At 33.1% G+C, this 24,026-nt stretch overlaps 1 protein-coding gene and 1 pseudogene across 1 annotated transcript; both read right to left on the bottom strand.

Moving 5' to 3' along the window:
• Positions 1 to 2,444: 2,444 nt before the first annotated feature.
• Positions 2,445 to 3,413, bottom strand: LOC134473573 (taste receptor type 2 member 140-like). The gene has a single exon (XM_063238288.1). The coding sequence runs from the start codon at positions 3,411 to 3,413 to the stop codon at positions 2,445 to 2,447; it is 969 nt and encodes a 322-aa protein (XP_063094358.1).
• Positions 3,414 to 14,936: 11,523 nt separating this feature from the next.
• On the bottom strand, positions 14,937 to 22,354 carry LOC100727774 (taste receptor type 2 member 14-like; annotated as a pseudogene).
• Positions 22,355 to 24,026: the final 1,672 nt, after the last annotated feature.

A 24,026-nucleotide genomic window follows, 5' to 3' on the forward strand; every position in this document is an offset into this window, starting at 1 on the left:
AGTATTTAACATTCAGTAATTTGGAAGCTAAGGTACACATGGTGACATTAGGGCTCTGTCGTTCATCAAGAAAAGAAGACAGTATTGGAAAGTAACTAGGAAATCTTTGACAATCTTCAACCTTACATCTTTGTTCATTCATATTACAATTTATTTCCGTTAAGCTTGACAATTTTAAATGTATGCAAATATAAATTTAAAAATCTCAGACATTTATAAATGGATGATTATATGACTCTTTTATATAGAATGCAGTGCTACCTCAGTTCACCAACTTAATTCATTCCGCAATTCTGGAAAAGATGGCTATATTCATGTTCATATGGGAAAGATGGCCATGGTCATGCTCTTCTCTCTGTAGGAGCAAATTTTTGCCAAATGCTTCTGTTTGATAACCAAATTATTTGCAAACAAAAGCATTGTGAACTGAGGTATCACTGTTTAAGTAAAGTTACATATATGAACACACAAAAATTGTGTGCTAACCTAAAATTTGAGTTTTTCTACCAGCAAATGCCTGACATAATTCATTTATGGATTTGGGAGAATTTTGGACTCATTTGAATTTCCCATTCATGATTACAAGTGTATCTCTATATCTATCTATCTATCTATCTATCTATCTATCTATCTATCTATCATCTATCTATCTATCATCTATCTATCTATCTATCTATCTATCTATCATCTCTTCTGGTCTGCTTTGTTTGGACTGATGGAATTGCTGTTATACTTTTTTAAAAAGTCTTTAACAGTTTTCTACATTTTATTTCTTTTATATGAAACATATGTGAATCATTTCAGATGTAATCATTGCCTTATTTAATTCCAAATTAAGGACTTAAATTGTTTTAAAATTCTATTAGTCAAAATTATAATTTATGTTATATATGTTATTAAAGAATAATTTATGTCAAATAAGTTGAACTATTTAGAAGGTGCAGATTGCTTTGTGTGGAATCTTAAATTATTTGTTCAGGTAACATATCAACTTGTTTCCTCTGCACTCCCACTGCTGGCTTTCTCACGCTATTTACAGTATCATTTGCTTACTGTTGCTTTCTCTCTAGACCTCCATGTCCCCCAACATCTCCCTCAACCCACCCCTCTTCTCCATCACTTTGTTCATTCACATTACAATTTATTTCATTTGTGCAGTGTGCTGAGCTTCCAAAATAAAATCCCACACCCTGAGTCCTAAAACAACAGAAATTTATAACTTTAGAATTCTGGAGATTTTAAATCCAAGATCAAATGACTTCAGTGTTAAATTCAGTCAAAGCCTCTCTTGCTGGCATGTAGGCAGCCACCTTCTCATAGGCCCTGTCCTCGGTGAGCTATACGGCTTCCTCTCTGTGTATAAACTCCACTTCTCAAAGACAGAAGAACCAATTATCAAACCAATTATTGGATTAAGATTATTCTCCTAATCTTCATTTAGCTTTAACCTTGATGACATCTATAAAGGTTATTTTTCCAAGTACAGTTGTACTAGGGATTAGAGCTTTAACATACAGAATGTGGAAATCAAAAACTCAAGTTTTTCTAATGCAGATTCATTAGTAACATCTTCCATTTATGAGGGACATCTAGTAAATATTGTTAAATAATATGTCAATCACTAGAAAACACTTTTAACCAAGAATTGAGGATTACATTTATTTGTTCCACACTTTAAAATATGAATCAGTTGAACTGTGGCACATGCTTTTCATAAGATTTCTTACATGATTGAAATTGTAAGTAACAACAGACTAAATACTTTTTGAATATTTGCTTACTGTGATTTTATTCATAATTACCAAACATTGAAAACTACATAAGTATCTATTCTTCAGTGAATGAAAAACAGACTGTGTTTTGCATTTATCCATAAAATAGTATTCAGCCATTAGAAGCAACAGCATGTGTGAATCTTAGCAATATGAAGGTGAGTAAACATCTACATCCTGTGCAATCCTTGACAAGTAACTTTCTGAAAAAGGCAAATCAGTAGGGAGAAAGAACAGATAAATATTTGCAGCAATTGGGATTAGAATTAGATTTTTGGCCTAAAAGAGAAGAAATATTGAAATTTGTTTGGTTAGGGTTAACCCTAATCTGCTGTCATCTTTAGGAAGGCCATGGGTACATGAATTTATATCTGTGTTGAAAATTGTAGAAATATACAAAATATGGTAGTTTAACAAAGATTTAAGTAAAATATTTCTTGCAGGGAGATAACAGCAAGTAGAAAAGATTTTTCCCTAAATGATGTAAAATGTTATTTATCTCAAAACCAAAGTCAAAGATATTCTTGGCAAAACATTAGCATTGTTACACTGAGATTTACATTAAGAGTTACGATTGTAAAATATTTGATTTTTAGCAGTCTTATTTCATTATTTCTAATCTAAAATGTTTGACACAACGTCTATATTGAAATCTTAATCTGCATAAAATCTCTAAAACATGCAAGATATTCCCAAAATGTGTTTGGAATTCTTTGGTTCTGTATCTTTCAACCTACACTTTAGCCATCTCCAAACCAAAACAGAGGTCTGTTTCAATTTATTGTTTCCTAGGATCAGGACAAATGAATGGCCTAAAAGAAAAGCAGTTGTAGTAGCCTGGTCCCATAAAATGATCACGTTTTCATCAAGCAATTCAAAGCTCAAAACTTGCACAAAAACAGAGAATAAAAACATAGTATATAGCAGCAGGAAGGCAACTCCAGTTTGCAAGGCTTTTATATGTGCTATAGTGCTGACATCTCTGGATCCTCTGAAATTGTGCTGAATCCTTTTCAGATGTTTCCACAGGGAGAAGACGAGCAGGAGACATGTTGCCAGGCACATCGTAAAAGGTATGAATGTGAACATAGAGCTGGCAAAAACAAGATGTTTGTAAAGATTTTTAATGTTTCCCCAATTTGAAGTGTCAGATATATTTCTTATAGATCCATCATTGAAAACATTAATACATACGTTTAAAACTACAATATTTAAAAGCAAAAGGAGTAAAGAAATAAGAAATGTCCATGACACTACTTTTGTAAGTCTCCATTTAAGATAAGGAAAAAGAGGGTGAGAAAAATTGGCTATCTTGAGAACATAAAAGATGCTAAGAATTGTGGAGAACCAGGAGTTAAAATGATTGACTGTTACCCAGATAATAGTAGTTATTCTTGCAGATGTTATGTTTAGCAACAGATCTGAGAAATGTACGTGTATCACCTGAAATATTAGTATCACAAAGAGCAGAACAATTCTGCAGCTTGCCAAAGCAGTGACAATTTTATCAAATAAAGAGATCTTTTTTGTCTTGACCCAGAACAGAAAGTTCACCAGTGCTATAAATCCATTTCCTATATAACCAATAATGATTTCCATGTATATAGTGATGATAAGTATGGTCTGCATAGCAACATTCATGATCTATAAGAGAATGCCCTGATTTTCAATGTGACTGCTGATATGTTAATGCATTCATTTAAAATATTTTATATACACACATACACACATATACATATATATATAAAATTATTGAAAATTTTAAAACATTCTTTTTTTCAAAAATGTTCTCCCTTTGAAAATATTCTCTGCCATGAGTACCATGTTAAGCAAGGAAATGTCAAAATTTTGTAATTTTTCAGTTCATAGTTTTCTTCATGAAAGTCTTCCCCTTTCTTAGCCAAAGACAGACTTTCATTAGGACTCCGTGACCCACACATATAATATCCTGGAGTATTTTGATGATGAAGAACACATTGTAGTTTCCTGTGTTAACATGAAAACAAAGAAATATTTACTTGGATCATTTTGCTATTTTTGTTTTATCAGCATATTTCAGTCTAACAACATTAATTCTGAGCAAGTAATATTACAAAACTATAATACACATAGACAGGAATATGTGATTTCCTAAGTTCTAAGAACATACAAATCACAGTTATTTTTGAGACCCTATATAGACATTATCCAAAGATTTTCCTAACAAGAATCAGGGTTGTCTAATAATCTATAAGATCAGTATTCTTCAAGTTCTGAGTGATGCAAATATTTATTTATGATTTTACTTTTACAGATCACATGCATTTACTAGACTCTATTTTCATTCACTTTCTTTTCAAATAATTCAGGTTTTGAACTGACTTATGGGTTTAGTTCATGTCGAGTTTTATATTTTTTAAAATGTAGTTTTAATAATTCTTGTATTTGACATTTAAAAGTTTTAACTGTAAATATCCAGCAAACCCTGAGAATATGTTTTCTGTGCATGTAAAAGAAATGAACATAAATCTGATTTCCCATGATGAAAACACTAAGGAAAATGAGTTCGATCACACAGAATCAATCTTATGTTTTCTCTTACCCCATTAAGTTTCATCCTCTAGCAGCATCAAAGACAGTTGAATTATATATCTCTTTCTATTTCTCCCATAAACAGCCACTGTATGACTCTCACTACAGGCACCAAGGTAGATACGGAATGATACGCTGTCTGGTCAAGAAGTAGCATAACTACCATGACATGGTACTGAATAGCTTAAGAGTAGGCAAGGAACCAACGAAAAGAATACAAGAAACAGTAGTCAAGAAATCATAAAAACATGTACCATAAACTCCAGTGGTGTCAAAGAGATAGGTGGATTTTTCCAGTGTGAATATTTGACATACTCTTGATCCCTGTAAGCAATACTGAAGAAAGAGAATGGTTACAATATATTCTGAAAATTCTTACAAATGTTCTATAACTAGTAGAGAGATATACTAAAACAATAATTGAACAGCATGATCAAATTTAAACTGCAATTTCTAAGAATAAAAGAAAAGCATACCTTCTATGTAAAGACAGGAAGTTTCCCTGGCGTGACTCCCTGCAACTGGAGAAGAGGAGATGAAGGAAGAAGAGAGAAATGCAAAGAACCCTGGGGTGGGGCGGTGTGGAATGGGAGCTGGTACTGGAATATCATGGGCTTTTACAGAGAGACAGAACTGAGATTCTTGTTGAGGCTACACTGTTCGTTTCTTTTGGGGCTCTTCCTCAATCTCCACTACATATCAATTTAGTAAATATTCAATCTGAAGTATTATTGAGCATTCCTTTGTCTACCTCATTTTTCAGTAGTGATACTTCTAAATGTATCCTTTATATTTGAAAACAAAGTGCATTTTCTAATTTGAGAGAAATGATAGTAAATATATGTGTGCATGGACAGATGGTCAGATGGATATTGACTGTATAGATGAATAGAAAGATAAGATAGATAGATAGATAGATAGATAGATAGATAGATACATACATACATACACACATACATACATACATACATACATACATACATAGACAGACTGATGAGAAGAATCAGTCTTATTCATCTCTGTGGAATGTTTAATTTCTGTTTCCATAAGGAGACTATTTATCACCAGCAAGGACAGCATTACTGGTAATGGCCAAAAGGCTGAGGTATTGTCCTTTCTGATAGCTTTCTGTTCAAGTGGAGGCAGAAAGGGATGCTCAATGAATGAGGTGTGAAATAGGAGAGGACAGTGCCCTGGAAAGTATATAAGTTTTCTCCATGCTGCTGATAGGTAACTGTCAGTTTAAATGGACCATAAAAGGACATGATGAAAGTAACAGCCTTATAGAATATGTTTCTAAAGTAGCAACTGAAGCAGCTCCATGCATGATCAATATTATAAGTTACTGGCAAATCAACTGGAAAGTCATGCCTTTCAATGGATAGTTACAGATTATCACCCAGGCGGTGGCACTGAGCCAATTCAGAGACCCAAAGCCCAGTGACAGAGAGAATTCTTTTTCATAATAAAGGATTTTTAAGATACATTGAAGAAGTATTCAGGATTTTTTATTTATGCGTTTTCAAAAGACCTATAGCAAGTTAGCAGATAATTTCCCCAAAGAGAGATAACATATGTACATTCTATAGGACTTTTGAGAAATGGCCTTTATCTGACTCTAATCTTATAGAATTAAAGAGATGCCATTGTGTATAGTACAAAGTGGGAGTTTTTGAAAATCAGGTGCTCCCTAGAACCGTGATTCATGTGCACTGTAAAGTACATCTACTGGGTTTGTAATTAGCACCTAAGCCTGAAGATGTAATGGAAACACACAAATTTGGAAGCATTAACATTCATTGCTTCCTGATCTATAAAACAAGATACATTATTATAAACAAAATCAAGGAGAAAACTATGACACTCTTTCAGGGGAGAATAAATACAAATAACCACATTCTGGGGGGAACAAAGTAGGTTACAGTAACAGCAAAGAATATTGAACTTGCTTATCATAGTGTTCCTTCAATTATAGCATCTAGACCCTGCCAAAATAAACTATAATGAAGCAATAATGAATTTGAATTTTTACATTGCACTGGTAGATGTTCTCCTGGAGATTTAGTAAGTAGACCATCACAACTTTGTGACTACTAAGTTGCTAAGTGTTTTTAACTCTGCATTCATTTTGAGGGAAAATCAAAACAATCAACTTTTGATTTTAAGAAAATACTGTACTGCGCTGTTTTATATTGGGACCGTATCATTTCTTCTGCTCCCAATTTGTTTTATTTACTGATTTGTTTTAGTGGTGAAAGAAATTGAACCTTGAACTTCCCATATTCTAAGCAATTGCTGGACCACAGAGAAATACCATTAGATCATATCACCAGATAGTTGTCATTTAGAGAAAATATCTTGCTAATTCATTGTATCATTGTTATTTTCCTAATTGATGCCAATTATCAGGAAATGGCAAATTCTTTAAATATCATAAAATACTACAACATGAAACATAAATGCGTCTGAGTAGCACACATGTTTCGTGATATTGGACAAAATTGTGTGTATGTGATCTCATATCCTTGACTATTTCTTATTTCTTTGGTCAACTCTATTGGCTTATTGTGAACTTGAGTGGACCTTCTAGCTATGAGCTAGGAATCTTATGTAACTTGTCACCAGAAGTTGGAGAATGAAAGGCATAAAAGTAAAAATGTTAGCTCTAATTTGGTTGTATTTTGATCAATGGGATAGAGAAGAAAAAAGAAAACTGGGAAAATAATTTTCAATCTTTTTTAATTCCTTGAAAAAATACAAGATTTGGTTCCTTTTGGAGTCTCCCAGTACAGTCCTGAGGCCAAGTGTGGGCATATGATGACCACCATGCTGATGGATTTCCACATGCCTTTCACAATGCCACACTGAACTTTCTTTCTTAAATGAATAGCAGGATGGTAATCCCTGATATCTACTCATGTTTACACACCTTGGTCTAAGATAGTCACTGAATGCCATGACTATTTCTTGTTCACTTCTCTGTGGCTTACATAAAAAGTTTTATTTAGAAATATATTTTTAAATGTTAGGTTAAAATAACATTTTAGAAATGAAGGTGACTACTGAATTTTATAAACCAAATACCACTTTGCTGTGTTAGATAGCAAACTAGGTTATATTATTGTAATGATGTATCATTGTTAGTAGGAAAATACATTTTTACAAACAGTTTTATTCTCTTTAATACTCTCTGTATTGTGATAATTACCACCTATTTTTGGTGCTCCATTTCTATCTATTTGCTACTCCTATTATGGTTTCCTTAGAACTGTATTCAAGATATTTTTTCTTAGACTTGTGCTATGGTCATTATTGCTTTGAGAAATAGTTCTATTTAGAAAACAGTATAACTAGAAAATCCAAACAATTTGAAGATTTTGGCTTTCATTTATTCACCAGCCCTTATATGATTGATTAATTAATTAATTATATCATTTTCATCAGTTTATTCATCAGCTTTTATGTGCTTGAAAATAATAAACATTAAAAAATGATGGGAATATACTGCACTAGAAATGACACATGGTAACCTACAACTAAATCAAATGCAGAAATGATTTACTATAACATTTAATATAGCTAAAATTTCATAATAGCTTCAGCTAATACCTTCAACTACAAAATTACTTGCACCCTTCTTATGAAAAAACTTGCTATCAATTATTAAATCAGCATATTTTCTCTCATGTCCACACTTTATACCAGATTATGATAAAACCAATATATTATGAATTACTTATAATTATTGTTTTTTATTCTATATATGACATTTTCATTGAACAAGTAAGTTTCCTTGAAATAAGTACAATAATTTTATATTATTTTTGTGTTAAGTAGTTTCTTAGAGGTAGAAAGGTCTGTGTTCTTAAGGTTAAGGTAAGTTGTACGAGTAGCAGATGGAGTACATTCTTGGGAAATCCAGAGCCAAAATGTGGCTTAAGAAAAATTTGAAATGTTTAAAGATAAATCGCAACATATAAGAAGGTTTTCCTAACTTCAGCAACATGAAGAAGTGACTTTTCTAATCGCGTATGGAAACTTATTACAACATTGAAAATCAGGTCATAACTGTACTCCTCTTTTCTTTATTCCTATTGTAGAATGGCTCTTTTTTCCCCAGATTTCACCTGTTTGTGTTACATCTAATATTCTTCAGTATTGCTTATACTACATATATATTAGATTGACTGTAATTATTTGTGACTCGAATTTTATTCTGTGCATCATTTATACTAATAATATAATATAATTATTCTCTTTTAATATGAAATAAGAATTAATGATAGAATAAATCAATTGCAAAGATATATTATTAATATATGCTTGACACTAACTCTTCCTCCCATCCAAAATTGTAGTAGGCTCAAATGAGCAAATCTAAACATACTAGAGTAGATATGTGTGGTACTAAGCATAATAATAAAACAATTTCCTAAAAGATCAGTTCTAAATATAAATTAGATAATCTGTATTATTTATAATTTTTGTAAGTGTAGATTATAAATGCTTTGAACAGAAGCTATCATGGATTGTATAGGGACTATGAATGGCATCATTCTTCTGAATTTATCCTTCCACATTTAGAATAATTAGGCTGGTTCTTTGGAGTTTTTATTACTTTAATTTACTAGCACATGTGTGTAGTACATAATGTTTACAACCTTTGTGGGGAGGTGCAGGTACACAACACATCTTAACTCTTTTCATCATCCCCTTTGTATTCACTCCCTCCTCCACCCTCATCCCATTATCCCCTTCCTTTGTTGTCCACATTAGCAGTGCATAATGTTTACATGCTTTGTGTGGAGTTGATACATGAATATAATACATCCCAATTCCGTTTTTAATCTCTTTTATTCTCCTCTTTCTTCGCTTTCTTCATGTCTTAATCCCCTTCCCCAGGAGAACGATCTATCTCCCTACTTTGTATTATCTGACTTTTATTGTGCTCTTTATTCTGGGTTTATCATATAAGAGAAAAAATGAAATATTCAAACTTGTGTGTCTGATTCATTTCATTTAATATCATGGTCTTAAGGTGTACTTATTTTCCTACAAATTATTCAAGTCTATCATTCTTTATGAGCATACTCTTTGGTTTGTAAATATCATATTCTCCTTATCTGTCCATCAATTGATGGACATATGAGCTATTAATTAGGTTGTCTGCATGGAAAATGATTCAAACTAAGTTACTGTCAGTCTTCCTAATATTTTCCGTACTAAAATGTAATAAGCATAAGATACTCTGGTTTTATCTTTAGAAATTGCAGAAATGCAATAGGAAAAAAGAGTAGAAAGTATAAATTATTACAGCCTCCACCAGTTTAATTTCTGCTAAAAGTCACATGACATTCTGTAATTAATCTATAGAATCACAAAGATTTCTGGTTGTTCAGCCATCATCTCCTCTGAAAAGAACAGGCTGTTTTAGCTTCTTGCTTCATCAAGTCAGCACACATGATGGCTTAATAAATAGTACAGTTCCAAGCAAGGGGACATTTCATTGTCTGGAAATGTCCTAATTTTCAGGGTACTAGAACTCCAACTTGAAATGTTTCTAGAATATATAGCATATCACAAGACGAAAAGAGACCATATCTTTCATATGGAATTTGATAGGATCTTAGAATTCTTTCCATGGAGCATCATGTTTCTGAGATATTTGTACAGGGGATAGATTATGGAGAGAAAGCAGATCAAGAAAATAATAAAGAATAGGCAGATCACTTGAAAGGTTTATGATGCCCCTCAATTTGGTGTTCACTTCACATTTCCACACTTTTAACTCAAGTTCATGGCCATGATCTATGTTTATAACTGTGGAGATAAAAACAACAAACCTTTATCATCCCCAACAGTAAAAGCAAAGGAAAGGAAAAGGTGGAGAAACAGGCTGACTTAAAAAACACAATATGCTCAGACTACTAACAAGCAAGGTGTTAAACTGGTTGGTGGTTGTCCAGGCTACAAGTCTTTTTTCCCATCGTATTAACCTTGATTTGTCATAGTTAAATTGCTATGTTAACTTTTACAGAGCATATCAAATATAGAGGTTATCAGAATACAGAGAAGTCAATAACCTGAATTATGTTTTGTTTCCTGACAAAGTCAATGCAGTTTTCCAGTGTTGTAAAATACTGGAAAACTTTTCAAAGCCAGACTCTGGCATTAGTGGTGTTCTAATAGTAAATATATATACCAAGTCTTCAGGAGAGGTCGGCCAACCTTAGTATTCTTGGTTTTGATTTTTTTTATTTTCCTGAGCTAAAGATTCACCTTCAACTGAATTACAGTTATGCACAAAAGCTCTTGTTTTCTTTTAAATTTTATGATCAATTTCAGACAGAAAAGGATCACAATGGTATGTTAAATATTGAATTTAATTCAATCTTTGTAGAAAATACTATTTTTTTCTAAAATAGCTTGAAACATCTCCTATTCATACACTTTATAACACTTTTGTAAGCTACTATCCGTCATGGATGATATTGGAGCAAAATAGAATTTTTAATGTTCTAATATGCAAATAAAAACATTTTCTCTTTCATGGTTTTGCACATTTTTACCTTGTCATTTCTGCATATTATTTGATTTTATCAGGTTTCAATGGCAGCTAGTAAATTTTAAGACTAAATGCATGGGTCATGCAAAAGAAGTCTAAATTAATAGATAGATTTTAGTAATCTTGAAATGTACTGAATGATTCTGATTCATTTAACAAAATCATTAGATTCACACAGAAATGTTTAGAAGAACTAGACCTTAGAATCTTTCCTATTAGTTCCTACTAGAACTTCACAGTTTTCCTAAAATCTCCTACAAAAGCTAATTTATCTTAGTACTGGTTGCTGACAACTAGCATTTTACCATATTTTTATTGTTTAAAAGCCATAATCATAGTTACTCACACATATCACCAACATACCAGTTGTGCACTTTATTTGGTTTCTGAAATTAAAAAAAACACAAATCAAGAAGTAAAATAGGAATTGTTATCCTGTAGTTTCCAACATCAAAAGTGGACTTTAAAGAACTTATTGAGATTTAAAACCACTTTTCTCAGACTTCTGAGCCCATAATATTTATCAGGCATGTCTGTAATACTTAGGTTTTTCATAAAGACTTTGTGCTTGATTCTTCATCACATTTAAATGTTCATTTTTTTCATTAAAACATTCAGAAATTTTCAAACTAATAATAAATCCACTGTGATTTTTAAACAAAATTTTATTATTTTTAAAGTAGTAAAATACAACAGAACAAGATAGAACAAAGCCAATTGAGACAGTGCAGTGAAATTGGTACAGAACTTCACAGCAGGTTACTGGGATAATAGCAATAGGTACCATAGTATATTTCATTATCTTCACAATAGTTATTATTTCAATCAGGTCTGCAAAATCAAATGAAATGCAGAACATTATAGAAACTTACCCAAACAGAATATGGAATAGAGCAATACAATTAATGAGAACAAAGCAAAACAGTAATAATAATATTTCCCTGCAAAGAGATGGTAAAAAGAAATCCCCCCTATCTGCTATATTGAATATGATCAACCTCCCAAAAGATGCTCAGATCTCTGGCTCTGGCTCCCATTCCTAACAGGGGTTGGGGGGAATGGGATCTTTGATTCTCAGCTCGCGTGCTTACCAGGAAGGCGAGCAAGTTGCTTTTTCCCAGCATCCTAAGTTCCAACATGGCACAGATCTCAGGAGATGCTGGGTAGTTCTCTGCCTGGGGCAGCCGCAGCTTGCCCCAGCCACTTCACTGTGATATTTACTGTAATTGTTTTAGGCTCAAAGTTGTGCATGTAATTGCTATCTTAGGAAAATGAAGATACTTACAAAAACCCATTGTGTGCATAAAGATATCCAAATTTTTTATGTTCCTCAACATAATTTGTTAAGTATTTTATTAGTTATAGCATTTAGGTTTTTTTTAATTGATTATTTGTTTACAAATCTGGGGTTCTAAGCCAGGGTTTCACAGGAGGTATCCTTAGTTTTCTACTCTTCTTGTTCTACCCTTGTTGATACTTTAAAAACTCCATTTCAAATGTCACATTTTGTACCTTTTGAATTAAAAGTAGTATGTTGATACTGTTTTTGAGAAGCTTGTTAAAGTTACTCTATTTGAAAAACTTACTACTTTTGTACTGAATTTTTATTTTTAATAAACATACTCTCTGCAAGAAATACAAATATGCTTTGTAATTTCTAACGAAATTTTGCTGATTTTGTCATCATTCAATGTTAAATAGACCAATAATTCTAGGCATTATTAATCCAGGCATTAGTGAAAAGACTGTACATTTTAGTATTAATTATGCTTTAGTATTTTCCAGTACACAACATTTATAGGAATATTATTTTTCTTCCACATATACTCATTCAGTTAAAAATGCTGTATATAATATTTCAACATCTTTTAATAATTAGTGGTCAGTTAAGGTATACATCACATGGAAATGTATGAAGAGATGTGTAACCTTAGAATCACTGACTATAACAGGTAACTGACATGTTAAAGGATTGTTTAGAGGGAATAAAGATTATTCTACAGAATATAGAAATAGTAGATATGAAAAGTCATTATCCCCTTAAAGTACAAAACCCATTGAATGTCTCACACACACACACGCGCACGCGCGCGCGCGCGCACACACACACACACACACACACACACACACACACACACACACACACCAAGACACATACACATCAAGTCAAGGCTAAGAAAATATCCCATTGAAAATAATATGAAAATCCATTCTCTACCTGGACAAACCAATGCCAGCAATCCTCTATTCCCAATATCTTATTCTTACTTTTTAAAAATTTCTAATACCTCACCTGACAATTGCACCATCCACTGGATGAAGGATTTAACATGACCCTACTTAAGAGAGAAACTATCATAGTAGGTTAGAAAGTTAAGAATGCAAACTTGTTAATCAGGTTTCTTGTTCTTGAATTTCTTTTTCTGTTTTTTTTTTTTTTTTTAATTGGTAAGATTTGGAAAAGGTATTAGCCTCTTCTACCTTTCAGTTTCTTTCTGTGCTGAAACTGGTCGATCATTTCCAGGCCTAAATATGGCAGTGCACTGGTTATTGTTGTATATATATCATAACATAAAATACACTTTATTATATTCCTTAAGAAATTAGGATATTCCTTAAGGAATATTATATTCCCAAGAAATATGAAAAGAATTTCATATTTCTTACAATTAGTCATTCATTGAATCAGTACTTCACTTGCATGGTTTTTCACTGCTCGCATGTGGTGGCCTGGTGAATTCTTCTTCCTGGACTACTGAGAACCCAAATGGTGACATTTTCAAGCTCAGTAAATGTAAAAACACTGATTTCCTAGTTGAAAACCTGCCTGTTTTTCAACTACCAAATATGCCCCAGGATTAGTAACTTGGACATCAAAATGCATCTGACAACACTGTTCAGCCTCTAACCAAGACAAGAAAAACGAATATTGGAAAACATTTAGCAGTGGGTGCCTTGATGAATTATATTCTTTTTTCTTTTGTCTTTATGCACATATTTTCATTTACAACATCATATTATGATGTAATACATGAAATGAAAATAGTTTACAAATTTATGAAATATATAACATTGTATTACATAAAATGTGTTGCATAATAGTGCATTTATTACATAAAATTTCAACAAGGAAGAACAACTGGGATGGGAAAAGGGAAAAGATTATATATATGTGTATATCTACACAAATGTATATATGTATGTATATATATACACGATAGATTGCTATGCTACTAATTTCTGTTAGTTCATCAAAAAGAACAATTTGTATTTTCATTGTTTGATCATTTATTTCATGCCTAAATCTTATAATCTCTATAACTACTTAGAAGAAAATAATAAACAATATATTAACCACTATTAATTTCCAAAAAACTTAGAGGTTGTTATCTAAAAGATGAGTATTTTTGCTTTTAATAACAAATGTAATTCATTTAGTGATTTCCAAAAGCTTCAAACACATTTTGAATGCTTTACTATTGATTGTCTGTGATAGAGTCTCTTTTCTTCCTTAGTTTTCATTTTCTGCTTTGTCTTGGATTGATGGAAATTATATTATTCTTTTTCTCAGCTAACTATTCAGCATATTATTTATATATCATTCTAATTATCACTAAATAATAATTACTACTAATCTCAAATAATGGTCAATACTAATCTAAATGAATGATTTGTTTTATTGTTTGTTTGATCATTTTATGTCTATATCTTGTAATCTGAACAATTATTTTGAAGATAAATATATGCAATGAATTAATCATTGTTAAACTCCTATTATTTTGTTTTGAAATTCTACCTCATTATTTTTATTCTTTTTTTCATTTTAAAATGAAAAAGTTTGCTTTAAACCATGAAATATCTACTTTGTTACTTGTCGTGCCTAGGGATGATTTAGTTTAACATTTTCATTGCTTGACATTGTTCTTTCCCTCTTATATTTTCACTTTCGTAATATATGCTATGATCATTTCAGCATAATGAAATATCACAGACCAGATGTCTTAATTCTGGGGACTAGAAGTCCACGATTACAAGCTGGCAAGATCGCTGTTTGATGAAACCTTTCTTGGTGCCTTGGGAGCACACCACCTTCTGACAGGCCCTGCTCTCTGGAAAAACAGGGTTTCCTCTGTTCTCTTCTTCTCATAGTACACTGGTCTTACTGTCTTGGGGTGCCCTTGGGGTGCCTTTGATCTTAATAATTTCCTAAAGTCATGTTCATCAAATTGGTGAAATTATGGCTTGAGAATTCAGCAAGCAGGGGAAATGATGCCAACATCTTGGCCCATAACAGTGTTTTCTGAGTAGATTCATTAAATGGCTGCTTAAAGAGGCTGTGTAAGTAGCACATGGTACTAATGTGTTTTATTTAGAAGTGCTTTTAAATAATTCAATTCCTGAGTTACATTTTTTTGCCAGTGAGTCAAGAATAATGTTATATATCTTGGCCATTTAAAAACATTAATCAATTATCTCACAATGTGAAATTTTGAGACTTCACAGGGGTCTAAATTTGGTGTTTTTCTCTTTTTCAGAAGGACTTTTTATTATATTATAGATACATCCTGTATTTCAATTTGTTTCTGATGGTGTCATTTTTATTTATCCACACATATGTCAGTAAGTGTTGTATGTCTAAATAAATGCAGCATATGTAGCCTAGAAAACGTTTCACCCAATACTGGTGAGATAAATCATGTATTTTTATTGATTTAAGGACAAAGGAAATATATGATGATTTAATTACATAACAAAATATTTAATACATTTTCATTTATAGCAAATCTACTTGTAGTTGCCTAAAATAGAAAACAACCAATGATACCCTTCTGTAGTACATGAAATATGAAATAGTACTCACTTATACAAAGCATCATTGTCCTCCAAACACTGAGGGACAGAGGATGATCTCCAAGTTACATTCAATGTGACCTATTTAAGAGTTTATGTGGGATTTTTATTATTTAATATATTTTTTTCAATAAATAACACTTTTCTTTGTAATCTTGCCTGATTTATATTACTGTCACTTTTTAATTAAAAAACCTTGTTGTATTTTAAAATCATTTGTTTTGTTAGTTTCATTTTACTAACAAACCTTATAAAAGTTAAGTTTTAGTAGAATAAAATTGACCAATTTGGAATTGAAGTTTATATTGAGTTACTGTTAAGAACTAGCTTTAAATTATATAAGTATTTTACATCTTGTAAATTGGTATATCTCATTTTTTTCAACGTTTAATATATTGCTTGCTTGATGTCACTATCTTAGAATCAGCCTTCAAATTACTGTTTGAGCTGCCACATAAAAATAACTTCAATAGATTAGTGACAGAAATTTTCATCTTTATTGCCCTGGAGAGTTCAAGGGAACATGGGTTTCATATGAAATCCTTCTTGCTGACTTGTCAGAAGGCCACATTCTTACAGGATCAGTAGTTCATACAGCCGTTACTGTGCACAGATGGTCTTCCCACGAGGCTATGAGCCTTATCAAATTAGGGCCTTACCCTTGTCTCTTTTGATCATGTACTAAAGTTTCTATCATCAACTTTAGCCACAGTGGATCTTTCTTCAGTATTTGGATTTTCAGAGCAAACAATTTAGTGTGTGTAACAGTTTTTTCCGAAGGAAGATCACTAGTAGTATTTATAGTTGTAGATATGTAGATGATAACCACCATTCCTTATATGAAATTATATTAAATAATTGAATCCCGAGGACATATTTTAACCAGCACTATAGAATTATAGTTTTCAGGACTTTGAAAATATATGTTAGATTCTTCTGGTGTGTATGAAAAGACTTCTCATATGACTCTAATTACTTACTTCCCACTTGGATATTACTGTCATTGCAGTGTGAATGAAGTCTGAATGTTCCTTTGCCTCTGATGGTTGTAAATTTCTTAAAATATAACAATTTGAGAATTACGACATGTCTTTAAACACATAAGCCTATATGGCATATCATTATTTTATGAATGACTATTAGTATGTATTATTTGAATTGGTAAGAAAAGGTGGAAATATATAATAATCTCCACAAATAAGCAAATATATTTGAGACTTCTTAATGCAAATTTTATTGGGAAAGCTAAGATGAGAAAGGTTGTCTCAGAAAATGACTTTAAAAATTATTTATAGGAAACTAGAGAGTCTATTATGATTTTTGGCAAAATAGTTGCAAATATTTCACTTACAAAGATGTCAGTTATCACCACAAATTATTAGCATTTGGAATTTTTAGGTCATTTTTTTTACATAGCTACGTACCAAAAAAGAATTGAAAAATGCTGTAAAAAGTGAAAAATCGTGCTATGGTTGATACATTGTATCAATTTGAAAAGTTTACCTAACGGACTCACGAGTGATCCAGGGTGCTTATATTATAAATATCCTCATCTTGGGTAAGATAAAGGCACAGAGATTTTGTGAGCACTATATCTGCCTTGGAAAGCACGATTGGCCTACATACAATATAGAGACAAAAAGAAGCTTCCCCACTCTATTTGCTCCAGCTGCTTTTGCTGGCTGTTGCCTTAGTTTTGTCCCAGTGCCATGTAACCCTGTTTTGGAGCCAGCTGATTATGGACTGAAAAACTCCATAAATAATGAGCTAACTAAACCTTTTCTTTCTTCATTTCAGGTGTTATTTTGTTCAACGAATGAGAATGAAGTAACCAAGATAAAACTTGGTACCAAGAATGGGATTTTTGCTGTGACTATACTTAACTATGTGACTCAAGAGCCTTTGGGAATGGCTTGTGGAAAGAGTTGGGAAATATTTGGAGATATTTCTCTACAACATAGATCTGGAACAGCTCAACCATTCTCTATGTGAGATTCTGGTTAGAGCTCAGAAGACCAGAAAACCAGTAAAGACCAGGTTTGGGAGATTTCAAGACCAGTCTTGAAAAAAAGAGCTGCCATGACTGTTGGGCTCCTGATAATGTGTGTTATGGCTTGACAGATCATTTGTCTGTATTTTGCTCATGTCCGGAGACTTGTCTGAGACTTAGATTAAGGGTGATTGACTGACTAATCTGACAAAAGAAATTTCAAGACAGTCAAATGTTAAAATGTGGAATGGCTATTTTGGGGGACTCTTAGCTAGATTTGTGTTGCAAATGAGGAGCAAAGAGCCCATTATAATGATTTAAAACACTGAGTTTGTCCAGAAAGAAAGCTCAAATGAAGCTGTGGACTACAAAGGTAGAGCTGAGAAAATCTTGATTGTTGAGGAGAAATAAGAAAATGAAAAGCTGACCTGAAGACATCACAAAAAACAGCAAATCTTGAATTTTACAGCCTCAAAGCTACAAAATTAAAAGACTTTGATTCAAGGCAAAATCCACAGAGCATCATGTTCCAAAATGGTGGCAGTGGCCGAACCATGTTCCAGAACGAGAACAGCATAAAAATTTTTCCTCATGAGTAGATTCAGAGTGTTCAGTGATATAGGCACTCCATTCCTACAGCTAAGAGAGAAGTGATCCTGGCTACTGCCCCAGCTGGCCGCAGACCTCCACATCATCCATGTGGCACTGGTTTTAGATACATACATACGTACATATATACATGCAAGACGTCTGAAGTTAGAAAGATTTCCACTTCAATATCAGAGGCCTGGGAGGCCAGGCAGTGTGAGATAGCAATACATGAGGATCAAGTCGAAGGTGCAGTGGAGACCCCAGAAGTTTGAAAAATCCAGGAACATGGATCATCTATGGAGAGCAAAGCAGGCCTAAGAGAGAAGTTGTGGAAGCTACAATCACCAGAACTGACATAGAGTGGAACTACACAAGACTTTTGGAGCTCACAATTTGTCACAAGTTGCTTCAAATAGTGTACATGAAATTCCAGGACTTAATGTTTGGCCGGATGGATTTTGAACTTGCTTTGGTTCCAATACTTTGTATCCCCTTGTTTGTAATTTTTAGAGTGGAAATGTTTTTCTTGTGACATTGAATGTTGAAAGTGTTTAACTTAGTTTTCATTTGTACAGAAGCTTGTAGCTAAGGTTTCCCTTATATCTTGAAAGAGACTTGTGACTTGACTTTTTCAGCAATGCTGAAACTGTTAGGACTTTGATAATTCTTACAGATGGATTAAATGCCTTTTACATAAACAAATGTACACAAGACTTTGGGGGATGCCAAAAAATAAACGTTATGGTTCTAGTGTAATGTAATGTTGATAGATCTACTACTGGTTCTTTAAGATAGTCAAACATGTGTTATAATGTTCAAGTTGTAAGATGGTTAAGAGTAAGCATGTCTTGTATCTGAAAACCTGTTTAAAAAATGTGTTTGGTTGCCAAGTTGACAAGGAGTGGATTGTTATGATTGATACATTGTGTCAAATTGAGCAATTTAGAAGTTTAACTAAGTGACTCAGGGGGAGCCAGCAGGATCTTTACTTTATAAATATCCTCATCCTGTATAAAAGGAGGCCATAAATTTTGTGAATGCTACATCTGTCTTGGGGGATTGATAGTGGCTTACATAAAATATGAGTGAGAAAAAGAGGCTTATGCCCCACCCTTTGCTCTGGCTGCTTTTTCTGGCTGCTGCCTCAAAGTGTTGCCCAGTATTATGCCACCTTGCTTTGGAATCAACTGACTATGGACTGAAACCTCCACAAACAGTAAGCTAAATAAACCTTTCCATCCTTCATTTTGGGTGTTGGATATTTTGTCCCAGCAACAAGAAAAAAATAACCAACACGAATCATTACCAATATTTACTTACAAATGATATAATAATCACTGTGCAAAAGACTAGACAATGAGCTTAAGACTAAAATCATATGTGATTGTTTAGTAAGACAACTGACATCTAATTGAGTAATGAAATATATAATATTTGTTACTTTTATTATGTACATTAACCAGGTATGAGATATCATAGAAAAATAAAATATTTAATATATGTACCCAGAACATTTAATATATGTACCTAGTTCCATATTTTTTCATATTTTATGTGATTATGAGGAACCTGTTGCTGTTCATGGCTTTTTTGAATTTGGGGGAGAGCTTCCATGTGTGGGTGTTATTGTTCCAGCTCCCTACTTGAATCGTCATGCTCTGCAGAGTATGTCCTTTTTTTTTTTTTTTTTTTTTTTTTTTTTGTCTTTTTGAAATGGGGTCTTACTATGCAGTTCAGGCTGGCCTTGAGCTCACTTTGTAGCCCAGGCTGGTCTCAAACTCAGAATGATCCTCCTGCCTCAGCCTCCCGAGTGCTGGGATTACATGTGTGAGCCACCATGCCTGGCTAGTCTTTTTAACATCCCAGAACCTCAGCTTTTTCATATAAAAGAGTATTCTGATTCATCATGAGCACTAAAAAGCTATGATAAATACAGTATTTATTACAATACAAATATTTATTGACATATAAATATATAAATGTTACAACTTTACCTTTTGAGTGGCTACTTAGTATAGATACCCCCCTTTTTAAAATTTTTTAAATTTTATTTTAAAGAAGTTAAGACAAAAGAGGACTGAACAAAGCAGATCGGAACAAAACAATATAAGCTACACAGCATTTCACCACAAGACAACCCAATATTAACAGTGGTAGGATTATTTACAAAAGATGAGAAGTATAAAACCAAAGAGGCCTTTATTCTGAGAACACAGAGAGCAAGAATCGACACCCCCTGAGCGCTGGAGTCCGGCTTTCTCTCTGACGGACACGTGGGATGGGGGGTATATAAGTAGCCTAAGCTTAGGGTAGTGCCTTAGGGCCATTAGAGTAGCACAGGTATCTCATTGGCACACTTTTGGCACCAGGGGCAGATTCCTAAGGGTGGGTGGGGGATAGACACAGGTAAATCCCTAGGGGCAGGGGAGATAGGAACTTCCTGGTTCCTGTTGAGGCTTTTCTGGCTACAGAGTCCTGTCTTAGCCAAAACCCTTTCAAACAGTAGCTACCATAATGTCTCTTTCTCTGAAAAATTGAGCATACCTTCACATACAATAGTATCAAACATAACAAAATAGTATAAAACCATTCAAGAGAATGAAAATATTACAAGGCATTCAGAAGCAAATAACAGAAAATGAACAATGGCTACTATATTATCTTATTTCCATAAATATGTGTTTATGCTATCACACATATTAAAATCCAGTAAGATATAACATGATAGAACCAATTGAAACAGAAGAACAAAAGCATAGAAGGACTTCAAAGCAAGATGATATTAAATCACAATGGCTGCCATAATGTCTTGTTTTCTTCAAAATAGCTGTTCATACCATCTCACATAATAAAACCAAACAAAACAGAATAAAACCATTCCAACTAATGAATGAAAACAGTCTAAGTCTTCAAAACAATGTAATGGGGAATCATGATTACCATAAAATCTTATGTACTCTTAACCATTTTTTACACTAGGGTGACTATTTGGTATTTATACATGTGAGTTTGATTTGCTATAAACAAAGGTGCACATATATCACTGTGGTATGATGTTTTCAGTTTTTCTGGGATTATGCCTAGAAGTGGAATAGCTGGGTAAAATGGGATTTCTGCACCTCAACCACCTTAACACTGAAAGAGAAGCCTGTCTCAGCTTACTGTTTCCCAGAGTCACGACAAAGGGTGACCAGCAGGTAAGGTAATTGCATTCATCTGGTCAGGCAAGATGGCAATTTTCTCACTGAGTAATTCAAAAGTTGCAATTTGTATGATAAGAAACAGAAAGGAAATAATGTAAAGCAGGAGAGTGGCAAATCCAATTTTCAAGATTTTTATATGAGCTGCAGTGCTGGCATCAGTGGATCCATTTCTGATGTGCTACATTTTCTTAAGGTGCTTCCACATGGAGAAAATGAGCAGGGGAAACTTTGTCACTGACAAAGTAAATGGCATAAATGTGAACAAGTGATTTATGAATGCAAGAGTTTTAAAAGTTTGTCCAGAATTCCTCATTCTAGAATTGGAAGATACGTTTCTTTTATATGCATCACTCCAAATATTTTCATGTCTGCTTGCCAGTGTAATATTTAAAAACAAGAAGAACAGAGACACTAACAGAATCTCTGAAATCACTTTTTAAACTCTCCACTATAGGTAAAGAAGATAGAATTATAAAAATTGGCTATTTTAAGAAAATAAAAGATGCTGAGGCTTGTAGACAGACAAAGATTAAAATGATTGTTTACTATGCAGATAATATTCATCATTCTTAACATGCCTACAGTCATGCACCAACTAGGGTAAAGTACAAGTACTAGTACACTCATGAGTTCTGTGCAGAGCACACCAGTTCTGGAGATTGCCAAAGCACTATTTGATCAACTTAAAGATGTTTCTTGTCTTAATCCAGTCCATAAAGTTCACCAGTGCTATGAATTCATTTCCTAAATATCCAATAATAATTTCCATGCAAATTATGATGACAAATGTGTACTGTACAATACCACTCATTGTGTGTAAGAAGATTGCTTGAATTTCCAATGTTATTGCTCAAATAAAATATGCACAAAAGGCAGAATGAGCAAGAATAGCACCAATCAGTCAATCAATCTATCTTTATTTTTATGTTAACACATGACAATAGCATTTCCCTCATCAACTACAAGTCTCGGTTACTCTGCAAGGCACACAGTGGCTGGAGGAAACACCCCTGTTCTGAGTAGGAACGTGCAAGACTTTCATGAAGAAAGATATGGGGAAATTTTTAGCAAATCTTGATGTTTTCTTGATATTATACATGCAAATTTTTAAAGTACATGTATTATAAAATTTCAAGGATTATTAATATACTACAGTTAGATTATTATATTAATAAATTATTGTTCTTCAGTAGCTGAGTAGATAGGGGAAAAAAGATACAAGTACAGCAATATCCACCAAAGACAGGACAAAAACATGTATTAAAAACTTTAGAGATGACCAAAATTGATAGGAGTGTTCATCACGAGGGGATGACCCTACCTTCATTTCTCAGAAACAAAATTAAGCAAAGAAATACAATTTGAAAATTTCACAAATGCTCTGCATTTACGAAAATGACATAATAAGTAGGTGAATCATGCCAGTATGAGAAAATTTTAAAGACAAAACTTATAAGAATGGAGACACAAACTTACCCTCCCTGTAAAAGCAGAAGCAAAGTTATGATCTGGACTGAAAACTCAGAAATGCAAACAACCATGGTATGAGGCTCTATCGACTGAATGCTGGTACTAAAACTTCACAGGATTTTATAACAGCAACAGAATTTGGATGGTCAAAGGGGGCTGCACTCACCCATAAGGAGCTCTTCCTATAACTATCCCTTCCAAAAGCACTAGGGAAAGGCAGCTTTATCTAGAAAGGTAAGAATTCTATTAGTGATTAATTCCCCAAATAAACTCAGAAAGCAAAATAAGAAATTCCCCAGAAATATGTGGGTTTTTTTTATGTTTCAGAATCAATATTTTAGTTAAGTGAATTTAGAAAAGACTGCATTTCATTTTATTACCTATTAATATTTTCATTTATGACAAGTTTTATGTTTTTACTGTACCAAATGCAAAGAGATAGGCAATCATACATTATTGTCCATAATGTTACACTCATGCCCATCAGCCTATTAATACATGTATTATACAAAGCCACATTTATACACATCCTGATTGAGTTATGAGTTAGCTTTTCTTATGCAGAAGTTCAAACAATATTACTGAAGCTTCTTTCTTCTGCTAGACTTTTAATAGAGTTACTTGTAAAACTGTGCTTCACATTTAAAGGAAAAATATATTTTCCGATGAGAGACAGATATGTTGATGAATCAATTTGAACAATCAGCCTTTAGGTCCTGTGAGATGAAGACTGAACATGGGCAGCCCAGACTCACACATGATGCTTCGAAGATCAGATTCAGGTAAATGATGGGAGCAGCAGCATTATGAAGTGAATTCATAAAACAATAGTTGAAGAGGCTCTGGGTTCTGAAAATTGACTAAATCACAGGAAAGCAATCTGAAGAAATTGATTCCTGGCTTAGCTTTTGATGTGTAAAATCAAAGTCTTTCACCCAGTTCTTAGCACCTAGTCAATTCAGAGGACCAGAGTCTAGTTCTTAAGGGAAGTCTAAGATTAATTAAATAATGAC

This window comes from Cavia porcellus, unplaced genomic scaffold (genome assembly GCF_034190915.1).
Source record: "Cavia porcellus strain 051 isolate PalLab524CR breed Dunkin Hartley unplaced genomic scaffold, mCavPor4.1 scaffold_27, whole genome shotgun sequence".
In the NCBI taxonomy this organism is placed as follows: Eukaryota; Metazoa; Chordata; class Mammalia; order Rodentia; family Caviidae; genus Cavia; species Cavia porcellus.

Bases quoted from the DNA above. Each gene is read 5' to 3' on its own strand.
- LOC134473573 (XM_063238288.1), bottom strand. From the start codon at position 3,413: ATGAATGTTGCTATGCAGACCATACTTATCATCACTATATACATGGAA.